General features: G+C 35.6%; 2 protein-coding genes across 3 annotated transcripts in view; both read left to right on the top strand.

Annotated features, from left to right (window-relative positions):
- Positions 1-17,556, top strand: part of LOC134288479 (uncharacterized) — a 429,933-nt gene that overhangs the window by 104,676 nt on the left and 307,701 nt on the right. The gene's annotated exons all lie outside the window — the stretch shown is intronic.
- LOC109426844 (vesicle-associated membrane protein 2) overlaps positions 1-17,556 on the top strand; it is a 48,212-nt gene that overhangs the window by 2,206 nt on the left and 28,450 nt on the right. The window contains exon 3 of one of the 2 annotated variants that reach the window (XM_062853466.1): positions 14,659-14,736. The exons of the other annotated variant lie outside the window; for it this stretch is intronic. Coding sequence (XP_062709450.1) covers positions 14,711-14,736 — 26 coding nt within the window. The 5' untranslated portion in view covers positions 14,659-14,710. The remainder of the gene's footprint in view (positions 1-14,658; positions 14,737-17,556) is intronic. 2 annotated transcript variants of the gene reach the window in all.

Raw genomic sequence — 17,556 nt, 5'->3', positions numbered from 1 at the left:
AAGATAAGCACAGTAGTAGAATTAAAAGGAATTTGCTCGTCCTTTCTAGTTTTTCTTTAAAAGAGTTATTCATTTTTTATTTTCTTTTGCAAAAGTGAAGTATTAGTGAAGTGTTTTTAAATTAAACTAGAGTCTGAAGTAACAAGTTCTACTAAAAGCTCTAAAGTAATAGTAAAGTTTAAATTTCGACCGTAGCTTCAGGGAATTCGAAACAACTGATTCAGGGGGTAAGCCTTTGATTTTTTAGAAATTCTTGTTTTTCATAAAGGTGTGGGCCACCCTAGTATGCACTGAAAATCATATTCATGTTAAATAGTTTCCTACCACTTTGTCAGCATAGCCTCAACTTTACCCAAAGCTTGGTGAATAGGACGCAATAAGTGAAGTACTAGATTGAAAGTAGTAAAGTAGTGAACTGTTTTTTTATGGTTAGAGTATTAATAATTAATTATTCTCAACTTCTGCAATGAAATGGTGCAAACAGCGTGGGTATTATGATTTCTTGCCTAATTTGATGCTGTTTGGGCAAAAGTTTGAGTAACTGTGTTGTTGTCAAGGTTGTTGTATTATTTATTTCTTGCAACTTCAAAAACACAGTTACACAAACTTTGGCCCAAACAGCATTAAATAAAGCAAGAAATCATAATACCTTTGCTATTTACACCAATTTATTGCATCTAGTACTTCACCGATTGCGTCCTATGGGGCACGTTCGGTGTAGTACTAGATTTATAGTAATGAGCAGAATTTTAGTATGGTGAGAAGGTCAATTCTCCGTTTCTGCAATGAAATGGTGTAAAAAGCGTGGGTATTATGATTCCTTGCCTAATTTGATGCTGTTTGAGCAAAACTTTGGACAACTATGTTGTTTATGTTGCAAGAAATGGAGAAAACAACAACACTGTTGCCCAAACTTTTGCTCAAACAGCATCAAAATAGGCAAGGAACCATAATACCCACGCTTTTTGCACCATTTCATTGCAGAAACGGAGAATTCCCCTTGTCACCATACTAAAATTCAGCTCATTACTACAAATCTAGTACTTCACCGATCTGTCCTGTTGAATATTATGCCGTTTTTCTTTATTATCCAGTTCCAACCTGGGTTGGAACTGGATCAGATCACAGTTTCAACCCCAACCCGACTTCGGTTTCGCTTGTACTAAAATTTGTTTGACGTTGTTTGTTTACACATTTTCCGCCAATCCAGTTCCAACCCAGGTTAAAAAAGAAAAACGGCATTAGTGACCAAATGTCGAACTCTACTTTTAGTAGAAATGTCTTCTTCTTCTTCTTCTTCTATTTGGCCCTACGGCTTCGGATTGGTGATCCAAAGCCTCGTCCATTAGCATACAAATATATCGCACAAAAAAAATGTCCATTCTATAAATTGAACAGTCCTTAGCCAACATCACATTTATGAACATTCAAGGAAATATAAAACACACAGTCATCATCACAATGGTGGTGAAGAGTGTCGTCCGTCAGGTTATTTTTCACTTTCCATTCATCCTCGCTCGGCGCGTTTCTGGGTATTGGTGTGGGAAATCCTTGCCCCTACGTCTAGGAGAACAAGGTGGGGAAAAGTTGAAAGCTCGCTCTCGCCATATGCTTTCCAGCCAAAAGGGGAAGGAAAACTCTCCGACGACGTTCGCGTGTGAAGTTTGTGTTCGGCTCTCACGTGTATCAGCAGCGATGTTGAACAATAACTTTGTGGCCAATCGCAGGAACGACTTGTTTGCTATGGTGCCTGGCATGACAATTTGATAATTACCATGGTTCCACTGTTTACAATGTGCCAATGTGCATCTACTTTTAGAATAGAAATACACTAGAACTCCAAAGGCGCTGTAGTCACATTTCTTATTTAATTAAATTAATTACTTGAACTGTAATAATTGAATGTTCAAAAGTGTCCAGCTTGTAGAGGATCTTTTGTTTTGGTAAACAAAATTTATTTTACACTTCTAGGACCGCTACTGACGCTGTAAGGCCATGGCAAACTAGATGTTAGTTACAAGAACAGTCGCGACATTGGACTTCTGTGGCTAGTTATTCTAATACTTTTAGTTATGATAAAAACTATTAATGGAATCAACGTGTCTTCCCGCGGTTTTGATCTTCGCGATCGCATTAATGAAAGCTCTTGTATGATTTTCCAAGAATACACAAAACCCTCTTTTTGCATTGTATGCACCATGCGTAGAAAACAGGGCTTTACAACACTACTACTGGAAAAATATAAGGGTACTCATGCCCTAGGTAAATTTTAAATAACGCGGAATGCGTTGCAATAATATAATGGAGACGCATGATACTTTAATTAATTTGACGAGCCGATTTTATGAATGAAAATTTCATAGCAGGTGGCGTTCTAACACGTAAATATCAGTATCAACACTGTTGTAGTTTCGTAGAAAGGTTCATTGGGTATGAATTCTTCATTACGCAGCTTGGCAATAGGACGCAATCAGTGAAGTACTAGATTGAAAGTAGTGAGCTGGATTTTCGTATGGTGAGATGATCAGTTCTCCATATCTGCAATGAAATGGTGCAAACAGCGTGGATTATAAATATGGTTTCTTGCCTAATTTGATGCTCTTTGAGCAAAAGTTTGGGTAACTGTGCTGTTGAAGTTGCAAGAAATAAATAATACAACAACACAGTTACCCAAACTTTTGCCCAAACAGCATCAAATTAGGCAAGAAACCATATAATCCACGCTGTTTGCACCATTTCATTGCAGATATGGAGAACTGATCATCTCACCATACAAAAATCCAGCTCCCTACTTTCAATCTAGTACTTCACTGATTGATTCCTATTGTCAGGTGTTAGGTCATCCTGAGAGATCTGCATGAGTAAGACCAAAATGGTCATGATTTTTTTTTCCTTTCCTCGCTCATGCGTTATCTGTCAAAATGACCTGAGATTTGTCAAAAAAAATCCTACGTGCAATGAACAATGCCAGTGTTATCAGCCTCTGTCGTGCCTTATCGTGCACGATACTGCCTGACAGTGCTTCCTTTAGTTTCAAACGTATTCACAACCAGTTCAACCATTCTTATAATGTCAATTTTCTTGAAATCCGGAATTTTTCAAGTCGCGAAAATTGATTAACATAGCGACCTAACAGGGATGGGAAATGTCATTTGATTATTTGCTAATTTCGCTGGCCCATTAGCTTTCCATTACTAATTTGCATTATCGATTGGTAAAACTCGGGGATGTAAATTTACACAGAAAATGGTGGAAATTGAAAAATGACATGACATTTTTTTCATGAAACTCCGTGACATTTCCCATCCTTACTCCCAAACCATACATTGAACCTAACGTCGCGCATAGTGCACTGCACGGAGACAAATTTCGTTCGTTTTAAACAAAAATATTCATGTTTATTCGGTAAACTGATAAAATATTTTAAACTAAAATATTAATTTTTAAAACTAACTCAATTACATATTGATTTCTACAATAGGGGTAGGCGGGGCAATATGGACACCCGGGGCAGAATGGACACCCTCAATATTTTTAAATATGCGAACTTTTTTGAACTTTTAATGAATGGAGAATATAGTCCATTTGTCTAAAACGTACTTTCAGGAAAGAAACATTCGAAATTAAAATTATACTTGATTTTACACGAAAAAGTTGCGTCCTCCGTTTTTTGTGCATGGAAATTATAATTTTCACACCATCTAAAATAAGATTTAGTGATTAATTTATTGCAGGTCGATTAAAACCTGATATTTCTAGAACACATGCAAGTAGTTTTGCTGTATCTACATGCTTAACATGTTTATATTTTTTTCTTTATTATATCAAAAATCAAGTTTGGAAATATCTTCTGCTGCCGGGGCAAAATGGACACTCGCCTTTTTGAAAGAAGCGGCAAGGGAGAAATATAACCTAAATCACAAACCAACCAAATTCTTCGATTTCAGTATATTTTCGGTTAAATGTTCACTATAGTAGACATAGGGTGAAACAAATTGGTCAAAAAACGAGTGAAAAATAGTTATTCTAGGCACAGCTGTACATGCCGACAAAACAGCCTGAATTTAAATTAACTGAACAAAAATGAACTACTTCGGCATATTATTCATCCATAATAGTTGTTTTGTAATGAAATGACTTTATAGGTGTAAATAATGTACGAAATTCGTAAAAGTCTCATGGTGTCCATATTGCCCCATGGGGGTGTCCACCCAGTAAACATTTTGGTCCGTATAATTTCATCTATACATCTCCATATAAAAACCAATCCAATCGTATAAAGTGCACAAAACTGCTATATACGTACCAAAGTGGAGGCCATATACATACCTCTGACGACTTTTCTCGACTTCCCCTAACAAATAATACGATGTCGTAAATTAGAAAGGAAAATAAAAAAAAACGATTTCTCATGAATAGCATTACGACGTCCCATGTCTACAAAAATAAAAAAGAGTAGCACCCAGACTCGAACATACGATCTTTAGATACCTAATCCAATGCCATACCACCGTGCTAGCTAATCCTTCTTGAATAGAGAGTGAATTTGAACCAATATAAACTTAAGCCTTAAACCTGTTGCTTGCCTTGTTGATTTTCCAACAATGCTGATACTTAATGATGTGGTAATTTTGCCAAAGTCATTGCGATTCCATCTGAAACTATCCTGACCTACTTCAACCATCCCATATTATGATCTGTCAATTTATACAACTTGTGGCGAATTTGAATTGCGATATATACAGCATAGGTTTGTTTACAAAAAAGTGTTCGCGGTGCGTGCGGGTCGCCGTCGTCGTCGCGCTAAAACATTAGTGAAATCCGTGGAAATCCGGTAATTGAACAATTGGCCGGGCAGTGCATCATGCGTCAGCAGCAGGGAAAACCAACAGGTGAGATGTGACCACTGGAATAACACGCCGCCGAGGTGCGCGATGCAGATCCGGAAACGGCCCTCATCGAAAATATCGCGAAGTATCAACCCGCAGAATCTTACAACCAGATGCACACCGTCACCATCGATGGGGAGATGGCAATAAAGATTCCAAAAACAGTGATTTATTCCTGCTATAGACGATTGTGACGGAGATTGGAAGCACCGTTGTGGATTGAATGAATGGAGCAGGTTCAGTGTACTTTTGGAATGTGTGCTAAGTGAAGTGAAAATTGATAGTAAGTAGTTAGACGTTTATGTTAGAATTTTAGGCAGCACGGTATGCTAGTGCATATTGTAATTGCATGGCCCAGACGACAAATTCGGATTGAATTAAGGTATGTAATCTATTGTGCTCTACATTTGTGTTTTCGTGGGTTTTATTTTTGTTAATTAGTCAGAAGTGCTCATCGTCAAATGTGGCTGTTGTGGGGAAAGTGTGCATTGTGTTTTGTGATTACGTTTGACGCTATTCTGACGCGATATATGATCTGTCGATCGATATGTAATATGCAGCGAGTCTGAATTGCGTTATTTACAACTTGTTTTGCTTATAGTTCAGATAGTCGTAAACGAATCTCAAGAGTGATTTATATACAATATTTTTTAACAATTCTTCAGTAAGGCATGACATTTTATATGATTTTAATTTAGTATGAATGGATATGCGATATGGTATGCACATCCTTTTACGATGCGTGGTTTACTGGGCATTCTGCCCCGTATGCTTGAAGACGGTCATGAAAAACTAACATTTTTCATAACATTTTTTGAAGTGGATAAATCATTTTTCTTCGTGAGCATTCTTATGCAATAGATGCTAAATAGACTATAAAAGGATACATGTATCAAAAAACATAACTTTTTTGACATCTTGCCAGATAAAGTTGGCAAAAACCTTAGGGTGTCCATATTGCCCCGCCTACCCCTACCCATTGAAGAGCCCCCCGTTCCGCCGTCGAGAACAAAAACAAAACTCTCAAGTTCCAGCAGCAGCACCAAACAAGATTTCCTCTTGTAAAAAAGTCAAGTTTCACCAAAAGTTTCCACGAAATCCCATTGATTTCGGGAGCGTATATTATATACATGATGTTGGCAATGAAAGTACCACGCGGGAAGTGGGTTTTCCTTGAGAAGGAAATGACTTTGTAAATTTAATTGGAAAACAAATATTTCCGTAGGGCCGACCTGCCACAACAAACAAAATTTTTTACGTTTGTTTTTAACATAACCTGTCAGAAGATGCATGTTTGTTCAAAAAATGGATTGAATTTGCTTGAAATGTGACGTTCGATTTGCTCCAAACAGTTTTATTTTTGTTGCCAGAACAAATTGACAACTTATTTGAGTTTACCTGAAATATTTTTCGATTTTACCATGCTTTTTTCTGCGTGTGTATTGCACTATTGTCTAACGCATTGTTTAGTAGATAAATTGATTTTTGCGACTTGAGAAGACAATATCTCGCAGAAAAAAGTATGTTAAAATTAAAAATAATTGAGGTAAATTCGTCAATTTGTTTAGGCCACAAAAATAGAACTGTTTGGAGCAAATCGAATGTCACATTTGAAGCAAATTCAATCCATGTTTGGAACAAAAAGCATCTTCTGACAGATTATGTTAGAAATAAATGTAAATATTTTTGTTTTTTTTTTGTGGCAGGTCGGCCCTACGGAAAAAATTGTTTTCCCATTAAACTTATAAAGTCATTTCCTTCGCTGGAAAAACTCACCTCCCGTGTTGTATTTTCAATGCCAACATCATGTATACATCTATTAGATAACATACGCTCCAGAAAACAACGGAATTTCGTGGACACTTTCGGTAAACCTTGCCTTTTTTGCAGGAGGAAATCTTGTTTGATGTTGCAGCTGGAACTTGAGTTTTGTTTATGTTCTCGACGGCAGAACGGGGGGCTCCTCAATGGGTATTGTCGAAATAAATGTGTAATTGAGTTAGTTTTAAAATAAAAAAAAAAATGTTTTAAACATTTTACCAGTTTACCGAATAAATATGAATATTTTTGTTTCAAACGAACGAAATTTGTCTCCGTGATAATCAATTTTTGTTTCGAGGTATGAATAACACATTCCATTTTAATCCCTGTCCTTTGGTTCATGGAGATGTTTGTTTTTATTCCTGCGCTTTTACCTTCGAGAGACGACTCCTTTTCTAGATGTTATAATCTTCTGGTTGAACTTCCGTGTTTCATGAGAACTTCAGTTCCAATCCAACTTCTTCTAGGTGACATTTCTATCCTGAAAAGAAAAGGATCCTTTGCTTACGATTCTGTTTAGGGGAACTAAATCCAAAATGTACTGGTGGAGTGAAATAATTCCTGAATGTGATTTGATCATTACGATGGTTAAACGTATAGATAGTAGAGTAAACATAGATCCGCGGACACCGCTGACTAAAATGTTTCAAGCGTGTAAGTAGTAATTTTCAAGAGTGTGACGGTTGAATATGACGTCATGCGCTCCATTGATGTTGTTCAAATCGTGACGTCATGCTCGTTTGGCTACAGATTTTGACAGTTCGTTTAAATACAACGGATTCATCAACACGGATCTATGTTTACTCTACTATCTATAGTTAAACGGTGCTAAGATACCTTCCCATAAATAATCCTTCGTTCAATTTTTCAATACAAAATTGGCAGCTTCCGGTCGTTCTTGTAAGCTTCTCTGATGATTTTTTTTATCAACCATGTGTTTCCAAAGTGATAGAGAAATGGAGGAGCATGAATAGTCATACCTATGCTATCCACGGTAAGGTGTCACAGGACGCCATGTAATTTTTGCTAGTAATCCTACATTATAGAGATCTGCGGAGGCGGCCATTGTAAGCCAATCGTGCAGAGAGAACTGTCAAAGTGTGAGCCAAATGAACATGCTGATCGTTCGTAGAAAGGCGTCGTTTGAACGGTATTGCAGTCCTCACTAAATAAATTATAATTATTTATTTTTAATATCGAGAAATTGGCGGTATATGTAAGTTTAATAAAAAGATAAAATTTAATTAATTCTGCTTTCAAAAGCTCATGCTTATTACGAAACTTTTGTTGCTGCACTTCTCGAAGAAAAATCATTGCTGCTTCTTGCTTCACTTCTGCCGATATGATTAGCGTAACACTTTGCAATAAATTTCAGATTTCTTCGATTGCTTTGCTATTTTTCTCAAAATTTCGAAAAAAATATTCTACCATAATTAGAAAATGTAAACAAAACAACTTGAACCACAACGAAGTCACGCACAAAGTTTGAACATCTAACATTGAAGCAAGTGTTGGCTGTCGATGTAAACAAAACGAACAGCGTTGCCGAATCGACATATGTAACTTCCGCTCATCTCTATGTAGAGGATTTCTAATTTTTGCTATCTTCTCCCTCTTTGCAAAAAAACTGCCTCGCTATTTTGGAGATGCACATTAAATTTCCACTCAATTGACGTAGCTGAAACTTTAATCGATTGTCCACCACAAATTTCTAGTTCATAATACCATAATATCTAGTTCATAGAATCTGTAATTTGCATCTCACTATTAAGGGGTTACATACAGAGAATAGACAAAATGATCGGGACAGGTAACATTTTTACTTTTCAAAAAATGTTCAACTGGCTGTAACTTTTCGAAACGTGCATCAAATATTCTCAAATTTTCACTGTAAGTTGATAAACTAGTTGTGTATCAGTGGACAAAATTTGGAAAAGATCGGGCTATTCTGCACGAAGTTATAAAGATTTTATAAACAGGTATAATTACCCGATAGTTAACTTTGAGTTGTTATATCTCCGGATTCAATGAACCGAATGCAATGAAATTTTGACTATTCATGACTTACAGGGGATGGCCAAAATGTTTGGGATAGGCAACTTGTTTTTCTCTCACAAAAAAGTTCAACATGCTAAAACTTTTTATAGAGCTCATCAAAAAATCTCAAGTTTTGACTGTTTGTCAACCTATTATATGTGCATCATTGGTACAAATTTGGGCTCGATTGATTAATATTTCGCAAAGTTAGAACCGTTCGGGTAAAACACATTTTTTTTAGACAACTCATTTTTGAGCTGTCATATCCCGGAAACCAGTTAACCGAGTTGAATAAAATTTTGAACGTACTTTAACAATATGTAAATGCTTCACAAAATATTAAACATAGGTACTTTTTTAACGTTGAAAAAAGTTATCGTGGATTGACACTTTTTGGATTTTTCTCGAAAAAATGTAATTTTTTTACATCAATGTCAATAATTTTTATTGATGGTATCCAAAGATTTTTCACTTCTGTTCTCAAATTATCTCTAATCAGATATATTAGAGATTGAAGGAAGAACACATTTAATAATTTTTGTGTGGTATTGTAAATTTTAGTTATTTTCCTCTATATGGGTAAAAATTTCAACCCGGTATAACTTAATTCGCCTTGAGAAACTATTACATTATATAACGTCGTATTAAGTATCAATATATTGTTGATAAACGTTAAAAAATTCATTGAATTCGGTTCACTGGTTTCCAAGATTTGACAGTTCAAAAAATAGTTTTCTAAAAAATAGTGTTTTACCCGAACGGTTCTAACTTCGCGTGAAATTAATCAAACGAGCCCAAATTTGTACCAATGATGCACATATAATAGGTTGACAAACAGTCAAAATTTGTGATTTTTTGGTGCACTCTATGAAATGTTACAGCATGTTGAATTTTATTTTGGGAGAAAAAAAAGTTGCCTATCCCAAACATTTTGGCCATCCCCTGTATATAATGAACTTTGAAAAACTTTTGACACAACTTAAAATTCTTAATACGGAAGAAAATTATTACGATTAGTTCATTTCCTAAAAAAAACACAACATTTTCTAAAATTTCAACATCGTTTCAAAATTCAAGGTGCTAATTGTAGTTTATTTAAATTCCCTCTAATTGTCTAAAATATAAATATATTTTGAAGGAAAGTAACAACATAGCCTCCAATTAATAGAAAAAGTATTGGGATGCATATTAAAAATAGACCAATTTACTAAAAAATCATAAAACAAATAAAATCGCTATAACTTTTTCTCTTGTCAATAATTTAATGTTGTGTCAAACGTTTTTCAGAGCTCATTATATAAGACATAAATGGTCAAAATTTCATTGAATCCAGAGATATAATAGCTCAAAATTGGCTATCGGGTAATTTTACCTTTTTCTAAAATTTTTATAACTTCGTGTAGAATAGCCCGATCTTTTCCAAATTGTGTACACTGATACACAACTGTCAAACATTTTTTGAAAAGTAAAAATTTGTAAGTTGATCAACTTACAGTGAAAATTTGAGAATATTTGATGCACGTTTCGAAAAGTTAGTTGAACATTTTTTGAAAAGTAAAAATTTTGCCTGTCCCTATCATTTTGTCTATCCCCTGTACATACCTTGCGGGGATAAATACTTTCGCGCGTTGCCTTGTTCCCATGAAGGATGCGCACTACAATGGGCTGTTACTTTGGTTCTAGTGCTCCAAAGTTTATCAAATTTGGAATGTGTATTGTCCAGCTAGTATACTTTCAGATTATGCAATAAAAAATCGTTTTTATCCCCGCAAGGTATGTAAACCCTTAACAGAGCAATGACGGACAGTAGTCGATTTTACAAGCCGATTTTATGAATGAATGTTTGAAAGGAGGTGGAGTCCTAACACGTGAAAATCAATATTATCATCAACACTGTTGTCAATGGCTCATCGCATCACCGTCCCGTGCGTCTCGTGGCATGTTATCCATAGCAGACGATATTTTACTCCGCTATGGTTTCATTAAACAACTTTTCAAAACTCCATAAATCAAAGAAAATACATGTGTATGTTTTTATTGTGATATCAAACAAATATTGTTCAGTTCCTGTTAACACTTTGAATGACTTATAGACTGTTGTCATTATGGCAAATATTTGCCATTGAAGTCCGACATTTATCCAATGTTGCCATGATTCACGTTGTGTTGGTTATTTGTTGGACTTGTTTGGCCAAATATTTGTCACGTCTAATGGGACCTTTAGTAATAAGATCGTGAATTGAAACTTTTGAAAACGATGAAAGTATAAAAATGGCATCTTGCCCCACCTTATCCGATCAGAATCGCATGACAAAAATGTAACACAATTATATTAAGGCGAAACTGGAAGCATTTCTTCATTTTTTTGGTTTTTGATTTTTTATACAATAACGAAGCAATATTTTCAAAATCGGTTTTCGTACACATGTAGAGTATGGATCAAGGTATCTTCTGATTTTTTTTTGTGGTGGAAAATGGTTTCCATTTTTTCAGAAACCATTTTTTTTGTGAAATTTTGTTCAAAACTGGTTTCTGCAAAAACGAAAAACATTTTCCACCACAAAAAAAAAAATCAGAAGATACCTTGATCCATCCTCTACATGTGAACGAAAACCGATTTTGAAAATATTGCTCGTTATTAAATAAAAAATCAAAAACCAAAAAGTGAGGAAATACTTCCAGCTTCGGAAATTAATTCTCTGAAGAACCATGCGTCATGAATCTGTATGATATGGCACCGTATCAGTAACTTAACAACAATTTATTATTATTACTTTATTATAGAGATTTTCAGCCCTAGGCTGGTTCATCTCTTCTAACAACAATTGACTGATTACTTTTGTAAACCTTCTGTCATTTACTCGCGAAAGTTCTTGGATGACCTAGAACACCTTTGAAAAGTTGTTCTATACGTCATGGATCTGTAGGATGTTATTAGCGGCGTCATGATCGCGATTTTTTTTCCAATCCATTGATTACGCTTGTACTTAGATTTCCGGCCTTTACTTGCGAATGTTCTTGGGTGACCTAGAACATCTTTCGGAAATAAGTTCTTTACAGAAAGAACTCAGTGAATCAAAATTCAGCCATCGCGCAACAATAATGACAATGTCGCAACCTGTATTTGTTGCGACAAAACAACCCATGCGACATAAGTTTGTCCCAACTTGAAAATAATGGGATTAACATCGTACACCACGAGTTTAGAGATTTTTAAGCCTTGCATTGCGATTTTCGAACGGTAACTTCGAGTCGGTAAACACTGCAACTCTGGTGAAGCTCTATCATCAAACAGTTTCGACTTTGAGTTATTGAATAATTGATTATTCACGAGTTGAAAAGTACGCAACAAATTCAGCTTCCGTTTTGTCTGCAACAAAAAATTTCGAGATCATGTCATTATCTGTCACCAGTAGAGATAAAGACTAATCGTCGCACCTTCTTTGTTGCTTGTTTTGTGCCTCTTTTGTCTGACAATTCTCTTCACTGGAAGAACCATACTCCAAGAACCACCTTTAGAAAATCCCCATTTAACCCCTCTTAGGAGGAGAGGGGCATGCATTGCCACCAATCAAACCTTACTTCCTAGTCGTATCCTGTCGTGCTCGATTCCGCGTTTTAGCGTTTTATATTAGCCGCATTCGTCTCTCATCCTACTACATATTGCCACAGACAAACAGACGTAACACCTTGAACGATTTTCATGGAAATCCATTGCCCAGTTCACACTACCATCACCTGGTGGAAAAGTTGCACGAATCACTGTGTTGTGCAATATCGTCAACAGAAGGCGCTAGTGTGAAACGTCAAACGCATAGAAAAACGATGCGCGCGCCTCTGGTTGTGAAAGCCACAACTATGAAAATTAAAAATGATCGTTAAAAGCGTGGTCATTGGAAATTTTGCAAGTATTACGTCTGTTTGTCTGTGATATTGCTGTTTCACGCTTCAGGTGGATTGTACAGCTTTGCTACACCCAGTATGATCTTGCGAGGATGGGATCTCTTAATGCAAATCCCAAATCACTTGACGTAGCTGGGAAATTGCAGTTTTTGAAATTGATTATATTCGATTTCGTTTCCCCACACAACCATGCGAAATCCATCCCAGTTCAGATGTCATATGATTTACTTGTTCATAACGTGTGCCTATCACCAAAGCTCCCCAGTCAATCGATAAAGGTGCACTGTCAGCAGGCAAACGAAAAAAAAATAGAATAGGAAATTGCTTATTCTGTATCTTCCCCATCTGTTTTCAACATCGTACCCTTCATTTCGAGTGTGTAGCTGTATATTTATCTTTTCCTAAAGAGAGTGCATTGACGGTCTTCGTACAAGGGAAATTTTGTAGTTGTGGAATACAATCGGCAAATTTGTCAATATTTCAGCACAATTTCTCGTAGCTTTATCCCGATTCTTATCGATTATCAGCTCACGAAAAAAGTAAAGGAATTGATGCACCAAAATCGTCAACACTTATCATCATTCTATTTTTGCCTATACTGACACGTGTTGGCACAAACGCTAATTTCGATTTCTTTCCCAAAAAAAAAAAAAATCTAATGCTTCCAAAGAAAAACTAGGATATTTTTACCCGTGTTCGCCTTAAGTTTCATTGGAATGCACTTTCCGTTCTATATTTTCAATGCCCATATGCGCTACGTATCGCCAGAAAATGCGTCACTGTCCGGGCGACGTAATAGCAAAAAACTACGTTGCATGTGGTAGGCTCCCCTGCTACATAGGAAATACACAGTGTCTATAGGGAAAATATTATTCAGGACGACGCCAGAGAGACGTCTCGTGGAATGCACCCCGTTCTTTTCTTTTTCACTTTCATATGGGGAACGTGGTTCAAAATGCACTTGCTGTAGGCGGAGGTCATTTCAGGAAATAGTCTTGTTGTACATCAGATTGAGGTAAACGATTCCATTTGCTCAATTTTGGCTTGAATCATTCAATCTAAGTTGAGCTGTTTCTCTCTCGCTCTCTATCAACAACAAAGGAAGTACATGTATATAAAGATAAAAATGAGTCAAAAATTGGCTAAAAAGTACTTAATTTTGATTATTGAATTCATCAATGAATCAATTAAATAGCAAAAGTGAAAAAAGTACGGTCTACGCCTGTCTGCGCTTATTAATCCTACGCATCCATATTTATTGTTTTATTTTTTTTTAAATAAAATAAATAAGCAAATAAATAAATATAACATCAATTCTTTGATTTACGGAGGGTGTCAAAGGAGCACTGCACCTTAAAAAGAAATGAATGTACCATAGCTGTGAAGGTGGTTTAGAAAATCTTGTTAGCCACACACTACTCATTTAATTCTTAACCGGATTGTTAATCTCTTTTTAAAGTTTGACCTAAACTAACAGTTCGACCAGTATTGGATTATGGGCAAGATTTTGCATCATATTTTAGAATACAAATACACCTGATTCTTTTTTTGCACGGGTCTAGTTTTTGATATAACTCAGTCAATTTTGAACCGATTCTCATGAAATTTCGTACACTGATAGTACTAATCGTGCCTACATGTGTACAACATTTCATGGAAGTCGGTTGAAAATTGACTGATTTATAGCAAAAACCAGACCCGTGCAAAAAAAAGAATCGGGTGTAAGGCATTCTTTCACTTAAATACAAACCACCCTATATGTAAAAGGTCGTACAGGGCGAAAAATGTATACAATTCATTCGAAACGTAACAAATATTACCGAAAACAATATTCAATGACAACACTGCTCACCTTCATGCTGGTGTTCATAATCACAACCATCAACATAACAATAATTTCAGAACAATAAATTTAAAACATAAAATACAACACTAACCTGTAAACTTTTCATTGTTTCCATCCTCTCTTTCTACCCTTTTCTACCTGTCAACACTGTGAACACACTAGACTAGACACTACTTTTTTGATTTCGTAAAACTATTTCTTACTAACACTAAAGATGAGCGCTGAACCACCAGCAGCAGAGTAAGTTGTTCAGTCATTCAATTTCTGAGCTATTCATACACTATAAACAATAATAGGAAATTTTGCTTAACATATACATAACTTAGTTTTTCACATTTTAATTTCATTTGTTGCAAATAACAATGTTAGCATGCATGCAGTTCAGTTACTCTTTCTTATTCAAATATGTTCAACAACTAGTATCTTACCATAACAATTTACAGTTGAAACAAATTAATTTTTACGTTAATACATTTATATTGTTATTTACTGTTGATTATACATTATTAAACATAAATATTATTTAGACTTTAACACTTATGGATATTTGGGCGAAGTTTCAAAATGTTCTTAAATAACATTTACTTACTATACATATCAATTATCTCTCAGATACATTAACTCAGATACATCGTAAGTTTGAAGCTCAAAGAAGTATTGCAATAATGATTAAACAACTCAAAAACTTCAGCATCGGCCGAAGAAAGATCGAAACCTTCTGAAGATCAAAAGTAATAACTTATTGGTAGGGACGATATCTGTGTGGATTTTTAGAATTAAAAAAAACTGCAAGGAATTATTATCATTAATGTTGCAAAACTTTTTTGGGAGCTCATACTTATGACGAGTAGTGCAGCATGTAGAACCATTTGGGCATTTGGTCCTATTTTGGAGGCTTTTCACGTACATCTCTGACAATTTAATACCAATTGAATTGAACTTTTGTACACGGTGATATGTTAATTAAAATTCGGGGTTCAAAAGTCATTTTTACTCCACACCACTTGTTCGATTTGTTACCAGATTGTATACCTTCTCCCAAAGTTTGAACTTATTTGATTGGAAACTTAGACTCAAAAGTCCTTCAAAGTTTATAGGGAAATTATTATGGGAAACTGTTTTTTTTATTATTTTAACAACCGTAACATTTCCCCAAGTGTCTTACTGAGTTGGTTGAATCCTGGAACATACTCCCAAGTATCTCTATCAAATGTAACTTTGCCGAAGATCGCATTGATTTTTTTTATTCAACTTGAGAATCTTCATCTGTGCTTCTCCAATTTTCCAGCAAGCAATATTGTTGCATTTGACTATGAGGTAAGGATACACAGAAATCGTGCCTACTATGCTTACGAATGGTTTAATCACACTAGTTTACAAAATAAAACGAAAGTCGTGAACTTCTGTCATCGACCAAGCACAATTTAGCGCTGATTTCGAAACCGCGTTTCAAAAATTTTTAAGTAGAGCAGTTTTTCAGTTTCAGCTCAGTATCGAGTTTTACAATTTTTTAAAATATGGAATTTACTAAAATTCAAATATCTTGCGTTTTGTTCAATCTTTTTCCGTAGATTAAAAGCTGAATACAATACCATTCGATCATCTGAATGCAGGTTTTGCGTCAGATTGATGAAATTCAAGATATTAGCGAGTTTTTGGGACAATCTCCTTAAACTTTAGCAAAATTTCCAAAAATATTTAAAGAAATGTATTTTTTTCAATAAGTTTATTTGACATTTCATATGTAGGCGAGTTACAGTAAAAAATTCAGCTCAATCGGAGCATTTATTACGGAGAATGAGATGTGTGAAGTTAGCGACTTTGCTTAAAAACAGAACAAAAATCGATTTCAAATCATCATCCTTGTATGGAAAGTCGAAAAGATTTCCGCTCTACTGTATTTTTTTTCCTTCACGTTTTTGAACTCAGGGCATGATTCTACACCAAAAATGATCATCAGCTTACCGAGTTCAAAAATGCTGTAAACTAGTGTCATCATACGCAAAGTCTTCCATGCGATTTCAATGCAGTCTTCGGCAAAATTGTTTCTGAAAGAGTGGCCCAGGAGTTCTAGGACTAAACTATAATCTTGTAAGATACTTGGGGAAATCATACCGCCGCTTTTATGGAAACCACCGTTTTCCACACAAACTTTGAAGAGCTTATCCAGCTCAATTTCAATCAAATAAGCTCAGAAGGAGGTATGGAATCTGGTTACAAGTCGAACAAGCAGTGAGGAGTAAAACAAACCACGCTAGGGTGACATGTATTGTATCTAGCCATTAGCATTAGCATTGAGCTAATGTCTACTTCCCGTTCAAACGTTGTCTACGGCAGCCTATTTATTGCACCCATAAACAACTAGAAACGCTCCATAGAAAATCAAAAAGCGCTCCCCGGGGTCGTCCATAAAAGACGTAGCTTTTTAGGGGGGAGGGGGGTGTTTGTGATTTTGTGACGAAGTGTGACGATGGGGGGGTAGGGGTTTATGATATGCTACGTAGCTTTCTACTAAGCTCATTAAAAAAAAGTATTTCGTAAAGAATAATGAATAATGAAAGAATAATGTGTATGAAAATCAGTTTGACTTGAATGCTTCTCACGACCAACAGTTTGCTGCTTGCACTGCACTGCACGCCGCTAAGGTTGCAAAGCAAAAAAATTTCTAAGTTTTTGACATTGTGGCATTCTAGGAGTTCCTTATATAGTTTCTACAGGACTTCCTCGAAGAATTCCTCCAACAATTTCTGAAGGAGCTCCTCTAACAACTTTGAAAGGAATTTCTCATAGTGTTCTTTATAGGTTTCCCCAACAGGAGAGGGATAACATTTTCACAATAATTCCTACTGGGAATCACAGAAAAAGCTTCTGAGAACATCCCAAAAAGATTTGGAGGAATCTCAAAAGGAATCCCCCAAGGAACTTTCAGAAGTATATCAGAAGAAATTCCTGGAGTAATCTTGAAAAGAAATCATAGAGAAATTACCTAAGAAATATCGTGAGGAGCAATGCTAGATGGAACTTTTGGAGAAATCTTGAATAATTTCTTGGAAGAATCTC

This window comes from Aedes albopictus, chromosome 2 (genome assembly GCF_035046485.1).
Source record: "Aedes albopictus strain Foshan chromosome 2, AalbF5, whole genome shotgun sequence".
In the NCBI taxonomy this organism is placed as follows: domain Eukaryota; kingdom Metazoa; phylum Arthropoda; class Insecta; order Diptera; family Culicidae; genus Aedes; species Aedes albopictus.
The sequence above is the reverse complement of the archived record's forward strand: the minus strand, read 5'-3'. Positions and strand labels throughout refer to the sequence as shown.